At 36.3% G+C, this 14,011-nt stretch overlaps 1 protein-coding gene and 1 long non-coding RNA gene across 6 annotated transcripts; one reads left to right on the forward strand and one right to left on the reverse strand.

Annotated features, from left to right (window-relative positions):
* Nucleotides 1–1,458: 1,458 nt before the first annotated feature.
* On the reverse strand, nucleotides 1,459–13,920 carry LOC110050827 (uncharacterized). 5 transcript variants are annotated; one of them, XR_016209894.1, is made up of 4 exons: nucleotides 13,804–13,920; nucleotides 6,614–6,711; nucleotides 4,914–5,034; nucleotides 1,459–2,171 (listed from the first exon to the last, which is right to left on the reverse strand). It is a non-coding gene; the product is annotated as an uncharacterized LOC110050827 (long non-coding RNA). The 5 variants fall into 5 exon arrangements; XR_016209895.1 differs by lacking the exon at nucleotides 13,804–13,920 and adding an exon at nucleotides 11,714–11,896; XR_016209893.1 differs by lacking the exon at nucleotides 13,804–13,920 and adding an exon at nucleotides 9,941–11,704.
* On the forward strand, nucleotides 2,855–4,204 carry LOC149106115 (uncharacterized). Its single transcript, XM_089298199.1, has 4 exons — nucleotides 2,855–2,922; nucleotides 3,029–3,103; nucleotides 3,315–3,473; nucleotides 3,852–4,204. Exons 1-4 carry the CDS (start codon nucleotides 2,855–2,857, stop codon nucleotides 4,165–4,167), a joined length of 618 nt encoding a protein of 205 aa, XP_089154325.1. The 3' UTR covers nucleotides 4,168–4,204.
* Nucleotides 13,921–14,011: the final 91 nt, after the last annotated feature.

Below are 14,011 nucleotides of genomic sequence, written 5' to 3' on the forward strand. Positions count from 1 at the left end.
TGTATGTGAAGTCATACGATACAGCACTTATCTACCTCACATATGTTCCCAGTTCGTATTCAACGGTTTCAATTTGAAAATAAGAGATTGAATTGACGATAAAGCAATGGAAACATGTTTACATGTAAAATAATTTTACCTGGACGGTGGGAGCGTCCGAAAAAGTTCTGCTTTTTTCAGATTAGAGAGAGAATTTTTTTAAACTATTTTTTCTAAGAATTGAAGGGAAAAAAAACGCGAAGATTATTAAGAAAAAATTAACAAAACAAGACTACAGAATCGCTAGTTGTCAGAAGTGTTTAGGTGAATGGAATAAAAGAGAAATAAAGACAGCATATTATCGACGAAATATTTTCAAGTTTGCTGTTGACAAACTGTCTTATTTTTCTTGATTCATCTTTGGTTTTCTTTTCACTTTCTTTCCTTAGTAAATACACAGTGTGATCTTATTTTGATTTAACTGAAATTGTGTACGTCAAAAGGACGAAAAAAACAGAAAATAAGGAAACATACGAGTAACGTCTCGTGACAAATTAAATCAAAAAACTAATTTAGAGCTAATATAATTTCGCCATGTAAGTGGTGCAAATATCGAGTACACGCCCTATATTTACACTTAACAGGATAATTGTGAAACGCGATTCAGTGAAAAACTGAACTGATGGCACAAATCCCCAAGTAGCCAATAAGCAGAGGCGGCAATCGCTATTTGCCATAAATCCGAATAGTAAAGATACTCTTAATGGTAATCTGGGGCTTCTTTCTACAGACGGATCATCCGTCCAGACAAATTATCGTGATAGTTCCTCTTGACCCACGAACTTTCGTGGATAATCCATCTAGACGGATGATCCGTGTTTTCCCGTATTTATACACAGACGAATTATCGGAAATACTATCGTTTTTTGCCCAAGTTCATCTCAGAGGGATGGTCCGTCTGTAGTATAAATCCGGCCATTACATACAACACACTTACTTTGTCAGTTTAATCAAAATTCGGTTATACAAACAAAATATTAAAATTCTCACTTCAGTTCGGCGCTGATTCCGTCTATAAAGAGTTTCAGAGGTGAATCGAAATTAGCGAGGAACGATTTCATCATCAGGCTGCCAGCAAGAGGGGGGGAGGGGAGGGTGTTAATTAAGTTAGTTAATGTTTGTTGATATGTTTGTTATAGAGCGTTTTCACATGACGTCACGGCAGCCATATTGGTGTTCCAAAATAATGAAATGGCGGCCATGTTGGTGTACCAAACCAATCCTGTGGGAATTGAACTCTTTTCTTATGTAAACACTTCCTTTTGTTTCAATAAATTTGCATGGCTCCTGACCACGTGAGTGAAAACGCTCTATAGTTAGGCTTTTTGAGAATATAGTTCCTTGATTTCTCTTTTTTTTTTTTTTTTTGTTTTAATTTTCGAAAAAGACCACAGAGAGATGGTGCCCATCACGTGGAAATTCTGATCGGAGAAGAGTCGCTTTATTGTAGTCTTTATTACATGAGAAGTTCTTCCACCACAGAGCTTCCACAAACTGCAGTAACTGTTTTACTTTACTGGTCTGTTACGTTTTCTCCTAGTGACAATTCAAGTTCGCCTCCAGAAAGTCGTGAAGTCGACCTCTGGCTGGAAAAATTTAGTTGTTTAAAATAAAGAACCGTTATTTGTGCACAACATGCAATTCAGTATTCTTAGACAAAATGAAATGGTTCACCAACAATTTCTTAACATTAATTTCAAATTCTCTTTCATGCAGGCTCTCAAACACTTTAAAAAATAAAAAAAAAACACTGTCTTGTGGTTTGTTGAGACTCTCTTTCTCTCGGCGGGTTCAACGATCGAATAAAAACATGAGAAAATAGAGGGCTGTGAACAGTCTACTTATTCACACCTGAAGTTGACATTTTTTCCGACTTCCCTCTCAATTTCAGCAAAACTCTTTAAATCTGCAATTTGTAAGGAAAAGCGAGATGATACTGAAAACCTACCTTAGCAAACAAGAAAATTTCCATTGCAAGTTAGAAATTAACTCGAATTGAAATAACACTAGTAGTGTGATATCTCTCTTGACGAGAGAAAAGAGTTTCACAGTATAACTTTGATTCAAACTGTTGCTTTCTCCTTACAGCTGTCATTTTCACCTCACTCTTGACATCATGATGAAGCGTATCACTGAAATAGAATAAAAAATAAATAAACCGTTAAATTTTAAACATACAAATTTGTGTTTAATATAATCGAAAGAGTTTCATCTTGGTTAGGATTACGTTATACACGTAGCAGACAGTCAAGGCAAACTTCATTGTTGCTGAAGAAAGATAGATTTTTCGGACCACTTTTCCAAAACCAAGTAATTGCGATATCCACGTTTAACGAATATTTGAACAGAAAATTGTCCAAAATAGCAAAGAAAGTTAAGTCAACTTCCATTGCTCAGTGGTTACTTGCCTCTCCTTTCCTTTCCCTTTCCTTTTACGCTCGTACAAGTTATGCGTAAAAGAACGCCCTATTTCCTTCAGATAACAAGGCACATTCACGAGAGCCGCCGTGAGGGCTTTCTTAATTCCTCTTATGTTCTCATATTCTCACAGCAGTACATATATGCTGTGCAGCATTAAAATTGTTCGATTTACCCCTTCAGAAATGACACTAGTGTTGTAAAAGGTTTTACGTTTTCAACCCAAAATTTTTTGGGGAATGGCAATCACCTTAACTTGCGCGAGCACGAGCGCGCGCGCGTCGTGTTAAACACATCACAATAGTCACTCAACGTACGTAGACACATTCAGTTGAAAAACACTGTGCAAGTTGCGCGTTAAATTTTCGTCTGATATTTTATTCTCAAATTTGTGATTATGGGTGTTTTACAATTCTTCAGACGTTTAAACTGTTTTGGTTCCAAGCAAAGAAAAGTCAAGTCCAGGTGAGAATCGTTATAGCTGCTTGTTAGGTTAGTTTTCTTCAGTTATTTCTTGCGGGGTTTTTTTTTTTTTTTTTGCGGATAACAGATATGTTTGTTTTTCCTCCAGGAGAAAAATGGAAAATGAACTCTGCAATTTGCATGAAACAATCAGAATAATTGAAGAAGATATTGAAACTACAAGGTAAGAATTGTGATTGAACTTTGTTCACTAGACGTGTGCAATTTTTTTCCGCCCATTTGTCAAGTAAAATCATCTTTTCTAGTTTCCAATGAAAATTCGACTTCGAAACAACAACGGGTCTCGTGTTCTACATTGAATTTACAAGTTTGCACAAGAAAATGCTAAATAACTTTGCAATTGGCATGCTAACTGTTTCCATGTCTCCACACAGGAGCACTGTGGAGTTATGCAAGCAGCGACAAAGAGCAGCAGAAGAAAAAGGAAAGATGACGAGAAACACCAGAAGTCATCTGATGGCTCAAGTAGAACTCACTGAGAGTAGACTGGGGCAAGCTTTAGAAAAGCGCCAAATGCTGATGTCTGACATCATGTGAGTATAAAGAACTAAAAGCAAAAAAGAGACTGGAAAACTGCAAGAATTTTTAACAGAGCTACTCAAATTCAACTCTCACAGAATAGATTTACTGCAAGGGTATTTTTGGCCTTTGCACTGTGTAAGTAGACAGAGCGAGACTATTCAATGTATCTTGGATCTGTGGGGAAACCTACGTCTTAAAATTCAATTTCCTAAAAACTCATTTTCGTAATCGTATCATAGTAAGACGTACAGTAAGTTAGCTTTAATACACGAGCAAACTAACGCACCACTGCCTAGCGCTAAGTAACTTTCAACTCATTTCAATATTATTAACTCCACGGTACATAGATAAACTCCCTTAAATTAAAAACACGTTGTTTCTCTTTACAGTGAATGCGGCATTCGTAAAATGGCGCTAGAAGAAAAACTGCAAGCCATGGAAAGGAAGGCAAATTTCTTTTGGAATGACCTGCAGTGCGGTGATCCAAAGGGAAAAGCCAAAAAATGGCGAGAAAATCTGCGTCGAGTGCGCTCACAGAATGACATGAACAAGGCGGTGCCCCAGCCGCCCCTGTTTCCCATCCTGGACTTTGATGACGATGAGTTTGCAATATGGGAGGCCTCTCGAGAATTAAGCTGTGACGATGTCATCACAGAGACAGAGAATTGGGAAGAAAGTGCTCCAATCACTGAGACGTTCCTTTAAAAGGATCATTGCTATACGTGTTACTTTGAGAAACAAAAAAGAGAACTGTTGAGTTGATACCTTGACCTGTATCTTAAATGCGACATTCCTGTTTCAAGGAATAAAGTGGACTTTTTGCAATAAACTTTTGACAGGGATTGCAAAAGGATATCTATGGTAGTATTTTATCCAGAGAAAAGTAGTTCATAAAGATATTATACATTTCATTAGCTGCATTGGTGTATATTTGCTCAATCAAGAGAAGCCAAATGAGTGGTTTAACTTATAAGACCTGTAGTATTTTTTCAGAAGTTTAAACTGCTTTGGTCCCCAGGGTGAAAAGAAAGTATCCTACATTCACAGAAACCTTCTGCAGAATCTACATATCGCCAAAATTTTGCTGTAATTTTGAAAGTAAGCTCTATGCAATCCTTAATTTTTTTTTTGAACCAGCTGGGAGAATGGAAAATCTGGAGCTAAAAAATCAAGGGTAAATTTCTACTAAAGATTTGCCATGAGCAAAAGATTGCTTCAAACAATGAGGGGACTAGGTTGAAACAACTGAGGCTTTAAAAAAAAATGGATTCAACTGTATCTGCAAATGTCCTGTATGTACAACCAGTTCAGACTAAAAGGCTTGAAACTGGACCCTGCCCAGCAGCAGCAACAGATGTACACTCTGTGGGTTATTAAGAGGAGACCCCAAGCTACATGTATACCTGGGGTGGACAGATTTTACAATGTCATGAAGTTCAAGTTGTAATTACCTGTTTGTGGAGTAGTGTGGCACTGTAGGCTTCTAGTGTTGTTTCCAGCTTATGATGCAGCTTCATGTATGCTGCCATGGTGTGTCTAGCACTTCAGTGTTATGGTCTCCACCTCAGTGTGCTGAAAGTAATTTGGACAGAAATTAAAAACCATTAGTGAAGAATGAGTAACATTAACAGCAATATTTGCAATTAAACCTTAAAAATTCTTAGTGCTAAAACAGGATAAAATACCAGGGATAGACAGGGATTGGCATGCTCAAGGAAAAACATAAAATTATGGGGGGGGGGGGGGGGGGGGAGATACTGTATACATGCATCATTTCATGCATGAAAGAACACTGAAACTCTTTTGCTTCTAACCAATAAAATAAATGAAATATGCAGCTTGTTTATGTTTACATTCTCTATGTAAACATTATTTCCCTGCTTTTGATTTCTCCTTTCAGGGTTGCCACTTAATGGAATAGACAAAATTCCCTGAGTCCCTTTTTCCTGGTTCTTCACTGACTGTAAAGCTATTTTCACTGATGGTGCAGGATGATTTTTTTGGCCATGAATTAACAAAATTTAAGATGGTTTACAGGTAATTTTTAAAACAAATTAAATTGCCTTGACTGCAGTAAACAAAACAATGTAAAAATAATTTGCAGCAACCTAGAGATAAAATTCCCTGACTTTATACTGACTTTGAACAGGGATTTAGAAATTCCCTGACCTGATACAAAATTTCCTGAATTTTCTCTGACCTTAAACAAAAATCTGATTTTCCCTGACTTTTCAGGACCATGGCAGCCCTGGCTTTATTAGAAGTGCTGCTTGATTTACGGTCACACAGAACACTAGTTTACAACAATTTTGATTGATTGCTAAGTATGCTTGAAAACTAAGCAACTACAATCAAGTTTCCTTTTTTTTCTTTCAAATATGGTACATGTGTCTCAATTCTTGTGACATCATGCACTAATTTATGACAATGCTCTATTGTAATGTAGAGTTTAAATTCTGTCAACCCAGACCATACTGGTGAAAATCAAATGAAAATGGATGACTCCAAATGGTTTGGTTCCTAATCATAAGCTTATTGTCAACATACTGTATCTGTAAACAAGAGTCTCGCTGCCACTAGTAACCTTCTTTTATCTCAATTATGGCATTATCAGTTACAAACTTCCTTTACTCCCATACACAAGAAGGTTTTTGTTTTTTTTTAATTAATCTTAGTTCCTCTGCTTTTCAAATGAAAACATTCCTACTACTGAAGACTGGAAGAAAGCTGAGAGACTTCAGAGTACATTTTTAGAAATTACAATTACAAGTGCCAGATGCATTTGTGGATAAACTGAATGGTGAACTGTGGGTGTCTTGTGACCACGTGGCCTGAATTGTCTGACTTTAAGGGAACTTATTGCTTTAGCATATCAAAACTGGTTTTTAAAACCACAGAAAAACTTTTTTTTAAAGAGCAGGTACATACAGAGAAACCGGATATTATTTGGCATGTATACAATTTTTCTGGAACCATGTTCACACCTTTGCCAGCATAATAATATTTTAAAACTTTTGCCTTTTGCGGCCAATTCAGCTGACACCTCAGACTAAATGACGCCGTAAATCAAGAATTCTTAATAAAGGAACCTCACAGAAAATAGTGTCATTTATTAAAAAAAAAACAACAATAAGTAGAATGTTTGTCTCACCAAAGAAAAATACCACTGAAAGCCATGTTGTCCCAGGAGTCAGGCAGTGAGCTTCTACAACATTTGGCTGCATTTTCCATACCATACTGAGCACCTGTCTGTCCAGACATACATGTAAAATGTAAATCAAGATAAGAAAAATACACCATACATGCAATTTCCCCCTCTACAGGTACATTTTGTATATATGTACATTGTGCATGTAATAACAACCTGAAATCATGTGTACAGGTCGGGAATGGGACATTTACATTCCAGGGTGATGAAACAATTCTTCCATGAGCAGACCTACGTAAAACCAGACAGATTGATAAGAGCCTGTCTGGGAAAGAGCTGCCCATCTTAGCTTAATAAAGGTGGTTTGATAAATACTTGCTGACTGAGTTAGGTGACAGGCCGCACAGGAAAATATTTGGCTCTCAGTCATTTTGCCACACTTGGCCAACGCATGATGACCTTCGTTTCCGGCGTTCCCACCCAGGCAACAAGCTCAATACCGGAAAAGCCACAACAACGCAAACCATGTAAGTTACTGAAGATGTTTTATCATAATAGGTTCTGTTTGCATATCTATAAACCACACAAAAGTTAGAAAACTGAAACTATGTTGTCCATGTTTACAAATCTTTTTAATTTCCAAGACTTGTTAATATTTATTATTAATTTATGAGTACTGAAGAGTGACATGTTTATTAAAAAGTTGGGGTGGTAACCCTGTTGTAAAACCATAGCTGCTTACCGAAAGCCACAAGAACACAGTCATGGTATTAAACAACAGATAAGTCTTTCACGGAAGAAATCATGTTTTATCTCTGTCCAGTTTTCAACTTCTTATAAGCAAAAGTGAGAAATTCCTTTTGAGTAACTACAAGTATTAGAACTAGTGAACGTGACATTTGAATCATTCAGAAGTTGATTGACATTTATGCAATAAAATAGTAGGCACAGCCTACACAAAAGGCATTTGTTGTGATTATCAATTAGCAACCAAGGAGAAAGAAAATGAATAGAAAATATGCATGATTGAATTACATCTGGGCATGACAAGAATATTATCTTTAATTACTTTTAACTGGCAAAAAGCTGTAAAGTTAACTTAGCAAAACTGTAACACTGCATGTTGTTGAACCACAAACCCAATTTTACAATGTAATTTTTGTGTATAATTTTTCATGCAGCTACAGCAAAATTATCATAATATGAATGCAGGAAAGTTACAACATTAAATTGCCATTAGTTCATCCACTTAGTTTGTTAAAGAACATATTTCTGGTTCATTGTCTATTTTTCTTTTCATTTACTAATTCAATTCAACAGAACTGTATTATTCTTAATTTGAGATCGAAAAAAGAATTGGTTGTTTGTAACCAATCTCAAGTGACATACTGCTTTGTTTAAATCTAAAGGTCAGAAGAATATAATTAGAAGAGATGCAAGTTTTACTTTCTAGCAGCTAATCAACCGGAAAGCGGTACAGAGTATAATTATCTGATCACTTAGTGACCTCAGGATTTAACCTGACATTGCCCAAAAACTGGAGTAAATAACACATATTGAAAATAATGATAACTGTTAATATGTGTACCGCACTGAAATCCCTGTACTTCATAAATTATTAGTAAATATATAATAGTTCCCTTTCAGTGTATCAGTGGTACTACTTAATCTTAGACATTACAAGTTACATGTAAGCTGTTTGAGGTTCAGTTATGTGGCATCAAATAAAAGGGAACTGAAAGACAATCCAAATATTATTTTTGATGGATTCTGCTGTCAATTTTCTCATCAGTGGACTCTATCTTTCCATTCAGTTCATATTGCTTGGTATTTTAGTATTTCCTGGAGTATTGATTCCCTATCAATCATAGTATGGATGATTAATGATGAGAGAATGTTTGGCACCTCAAAGAATGACTTGTTAACCACAATAGAACCAAAGCGGAATCAACCTACACAGGAATGCAAAATGATATTTACTTTGGCAATACTTTGTTAAGTTCTTAAAATAACCTGAAAATATGAACCTTTCTGTCATGTTAACTGCTAAATTGTTTATTGTGGTACTTTTGTAACAGAGATTTCCTTCTATATATAAATGATATATCCACATCTTTAATGATCACTGTCTATTTTTAGTGGGCCCCTCTGTTCTATCAAAAGATTAATAATGGCGAACTAACAGGCCAAAACAAGATGGGGAATATATCCAATCTTTGAATCTACCGCTAATTGGACAATATCAAAACAATGGTTTTCACAAAAGCACTTTGAGAAGATGCACCCATTTACTAATTAAAAAATAATAGAAATATTGGCAAAACCAATCATGACACTTCTACCCCATAAGATTCCGAAGTCTCAATGCACTTCTTAAATTCTCTCTGACAATAGTTTACATGGCACGACAATGTATGTAGTTTAAAAGTTCAGTTAAGGTTCGTCCACAGTATATTGGTACAACTAAAACACTAATAAGCAGGATGTATTCCAGCTTTTCTCTTTAAAAAAAAAAATGCAAAAGCTATTTTCTTACTACCGAGAAGTCACAGAGAATTTCATTGCACAATTCAACCTTAATTTTACTGGCACTTCCTTATACAAGTGTACTGTGGAAAAAATGCCACTACAGAGCTCGTTGGGACCACTAAGGTCACTGGCGACTAACTTTTCACACTTTTCACTGAAATTCTTTTCCTGGCAACTAAATCTGAAAACTTAGGGGCCAGCTTGCCCCAAGGATTTTTTCCTGAAAGTCAAGCCCTGCACTATGAACAACATTATAAATTTGCAGGTTTTTTTCCCTAAAAACAAATTGTAAAATTTTTCAGCAACCTGTTAGTTGACAAATCAAATGTGGTTAAGCGTTGTCTGTACTCTTATCGACAACAATATGCGCCATCACAGTGGTCAAAATGGCTGTGCCTCGTGAGTCCACAACAAATTTTGACCACTGTGATGACGTATATCATTGTCGATAAGAGTACAGACAATGCTAAACCACATTAGATTTGTTTTTTACCACAATATCAACGTCAAAGAAAATGTTTTTTTCAGAGCGTGATCAAGAGCGTGACACATTGAGGCGAGCAGCGTTGTCTGGACTGTTGTCGACAACCGCAAATTAGCCAATCAGATTGCGGGATTAGCAGCAGTTGTGGTAAAAACATCAATTTTAGGTTAAAAATTTTACATTTGACATATTTAAACCATAAGTTCTCTGGAATAATAGCAGAGTACTTGAAAAGTGCCATTCTGGTGCGAGGTAAAGGGGGCGCCTACTTCTCACACCAAATCAAATCAAAAATTATAAATTTAAGTCATACTTACCTAGAGCTACATGTTGCAGTTCCGTTGTATTTGGGAGTTTGGTGCATACATCCTTGTCCAACATCCTTGCTGGACATCACAGTCACAAGACCTAAACTTGACATGCTCTTACGAAGGTTTTTAGCCACAAATCACAACTCCATTTTAACTCCACAATTGCCAAAATGTAGGTAAATATGGTGACAATACTTTAAAATAGTTTCTAAGAACACTTACGAAGCAAAATAAACTCAAATTTACCGCCAACCCGACATTATTTATGTTTTCCTCACAGTCAATTCTTCACGCTAGGTTCGAAGTGATCACTGGGAAGACGAAATACTTCTGTGTAGGGGAGGGTGAGTAGGAGGCCTGCAAATCGTGCGAAGTCGATTTTCTTGCGATTCAGTATTTTAAAACCGCAACATACAAAATGTTGTTACGTGTACGACAGTTTGTCATTCAGTATTATGTCTGTTTAAATAACCGAATTCTACAAGGCGGAAAGCTTGTTCAAAACTATAAATGCCATGATTCCCAGAAAACACCGTAGAAAACCGCAAGAAAAAGTTGATAAGACAAAATACTTGTTATTGCGTTACGATTACTCACCCAACTGAATTATGACTTTCGGTTTAAATTTAACTAATAAACAACGTGTTTAAAACGGCCATGCTATCCGAATTTCAAATCAGTCAACAGAATTAAACGTGGCTCTGATAAAGTTTAAATAATTTTACGACTAACTGATACGGCAGTGTTATATCGGCTTTAAAACTGAAAAAATGCATACTGATTTCTCAAAATTAATGTGGCATTTTTTCCTTACAGTTTACAACGATAAACAGTCTTTAAGGACAATATATTCGAAAGATAACTGGTTAGCTGTTGTCACTGTTAGTTTATCGATTTACCGCTGTTTTATCACTAATTTATTCCTGCAAATGGTTTCTCAGTTTCTCTATTTGATTTCGTGTTGTTTTAGGATTTTTGTATTTCCTGAAGTATCAAATCATTGTCAATTCTAGAAATAGAAATGATTAATGATCACATTTTTCAGTGATAACAAGGTCGAAGATTTATCATTTAGAAGACACATCTACTCCAGACAGGTTTTGAACCTTGACACTCACATGTTTGCTTAGACCAAAGGCAATAACTTTATCAAAATTGCCGTAAACGAACCTCTAAAAAGTTACACTGGGGCAAATGAGTGAAATTTCACCCCTAGACAACGAGTTCTCCCGACGTCCTTACAAATGAAAACTACTGAGGGCTTCTGTTCTAAGTTCGTCGCGGTGTCCTATCGTTTCAGTGGCGTACCGTTTCATTATGTGATTAATTACGTCAAAACAATGCGTTGAAAATAGCTGAAAATTTCCGATCACTTAGGAGTTGCCCAAAAGATTGAGGTTGTTAATTGGACAGTATCCAAACAAGCATTTCCACCAAAGTGCTTAAAAATCTTGTGAAAATGAGAAGATAATCCCTGTTAAAAGAATTCTGACATTTCTTTATGATAAAACTTGAACGAAGTCTCGAGAAAATTGCTTTGAGTGCCAAATATTCAGTTTGTTTGGCGGGAATTTTCAGAGTTTGTTGAATTAGCTGATAACGTTATGATACAAAGAACTAAGCGCTTTCACTAAAGTCCTTAAGCAAGCGTTGTTTTGTTTTGTTTTGAGAGTTATAAGTTCAGAATATCGCGATCGAGAGGTGTTTCTCCGATATCCGCGGGCTGATATCACTGCATATTTTACAGTACCATGAACTAACCTGTTTTTGTACACTAACCTGTTTGTGTACACTAGTCTCTACGAATGCCACGAACGAACAGATAGCCCACTTTTGCAAGAAACATTTCCGAGTCCCCCGTTGAACTCCCCAATAAACTGTAGCATTTAACGGTTGCCTCTTTTGTACACTCCAATCAGTATGGCGTGGTTTTGGTGAGAAGTTCTTAAAACAATACTTCGAATGTTGATGAGATTTATTGAGTCTTAGTTGTATATCTTGGGGCTCATAACTCATATGTGACCTTTCAAGTACGTTAAACTTATCGGAAAAACTGAAGAACTCAACTTAGTCTAAATCATAAATCAACACAAAGGTGCCGCAAGCAAGGAAGGACGGTTTTGATTTCGCGCGTCAAGTTGAAATGATTAATGTCCGATGTGTCTGAGAAAGAAAATACCCCTGCGGACAGTTATTAATTGCCGTCTAACCTCTTAGCCTGTGCCTGGTACGCACGCAGGCTTAGCACATATTTATTGCATGCGAAGTCATACGATACAGCACTTATCTACCTCACATATGTTCCCAGTTCATATTCAACAGATTCAACTTGAAAATAACAGATAAAGCAATGGAAATATGTTAACATGTAAAACAATTTTACCTGGACGGAACGATGGGAGATTCCGAAAAAGTTTCTCTTTTTTCTTCAGATTAGAAAGTATATCAGCGAAAATGTTTTTTCAACGTTTTTTCTAAGAATTGATTGCGCAAAAAACAAGATGACTGTTAAGAGAGAATTAATAAAAAACAACAACAGAATAGATGTAGAACTGTTTAGTTGAACGGAGTAAAGAAAAATAAAAACTACTAATTATCGACGAAATATTTTCCGATGTTTTTGTTTTCAAACCGTGTTAATTTTCTTGATTCATCCTTGCTTTCTTTTTGCTTTCCTATTTCTTTATTATCTATTCTCGCCTCTTCCTTACCTAAGTGAATACACAGTATGATGTTACTCAATCTTCCTTTGATTTAAAATTGTGTACCCCAAAGAAAAAACAAAAAGTCAAAGAAACATATGAGTAACATCTCGTGACAAATTAAATCAAAAAACTAATCTAGAACTAAATTCGCCAGTTAAATGATATATAAATCGACTGCATGCTCTATATTTACACTGAAGAAAATAATTGCAATACACGATTCAATGAAAAACTGATAAAATAGATAACTGCGATACGCGATTCAATGAAAAACCGAACTGATGGCACAAATCCCCATGTAGCCAATAAGAAGACTCGACAATCTTTGTTTTCCATAAAACCGAATCCTAAAGATACTGTTAATGGTAATCTCGGGCTTCTTCCTCTCTCAAGTGCGAAAACAGCCAGAAACGGAAACGCCAAGGATACAGAAAAAAATTCCTTAATCTGGGATAACGACCACTTCACGATAAGGATTTGAAACTAATATTTACCAACAACGCAATTCCGTTCGGAGGTCATCCCAGAAATTAACCCTACATAAAAACCCAGGCGAAAAAAAAAAACGTTTATAGGTACATGGGCTTGACTTGATAATCCGTTCCTTTTCTACTTGAAAACGCGAAAAACTGAGACATAACATTTTCTTCGCAAAGCTGTAACTATTGTGGACTGGTTTGCAAAATACGGAGTTGCCAGATTTCAGTTTGCTTGAATTAACCTTAACGATCGAACTACAGCTTTTCTTTTTTCTGTGCAGCGAAACAAAAAACATTTCTTGTCAACCTTAATAAAAAAAATTGTACTTTAGAACTGATATAACATAATGGATATTTTTAATGGCTTTTCTCGAATACTTTCGGCTTTCTGAAAATTCCTTTAACTGTCAGTTTAAGGAAGATTTACGATCTGTTACTGAACGTAGAAACACGCTGTTTTGTAGTTACGCAACACTCAAATTTTCAAAGAGGAGTATCGATCTCACATAAATGTACTTCTTAGATCCGTTGAAGTTCAGTTTTAGCACAGAAATCTGGGCCGGAAAATTACAATCATGGCGAATTTTCGGTGCCAGTTAAATGTGCAGGTCTACGACTACATGCAAGCTTGTAACAAGCGGAAAGCACGTCCCGTTTTTGGATGTAACACGTCAAAACCACTTACCATTGTTCTCTTAAGCCATTAAGACATTTCTCCGCGCCACCATGGAGCACTTTTACGGTGTTTTTGACAAGCGAATGTCCGCTTGACCGTACTGACCCGCGTTTGAGGCGCTGCAATTTGCTACTTCCAGACAGTGATGGATCATGATGCATCGCTATCCCACACCCGACTCATAGTTTTCAGCGTAAACAATGCGACTCCCTTCCGG

The sequence above is a fragment of the Orbicella faveolata genome, unplaced genomic scaffold (assembly GCF_042242905.1).
Source record: "Orbicella faveolata isolate gen_17 unplaced genomic scaffold, um_ofav_v1 contig_3, whole genome shotgun sequence".
Classification (NCBI taxonomy): Eukaryota; Metazoa; Cnidaria; class Anthozoa; order Scleractinia; family Merulinidae; genus Orbicella; species Orbicella faveolata.

Coding starts and splice junctions, on each gene's coding strand:
- LOC149106115 (XM_089298199.1), top strand. CDS start 2,855: ATGGGTGTTTTACAATTCTTCAGACGTTTAAACTGTTTTGGTTCCAAG. Junction 3,104..3,314: donor GAAGATATTGAAACTACAAG/GTAAGAATTGTG, acceptor GTCTCCACACAG/GAGCACTGTGGAGTTATGCA. Junction 3,474..3,851: donor ATGCTGATGTCTGACATCAT/GTGAGTATAAAG, acceptor TTCTCTTTACAG/TGAATGCGGCATTCGTAAAA.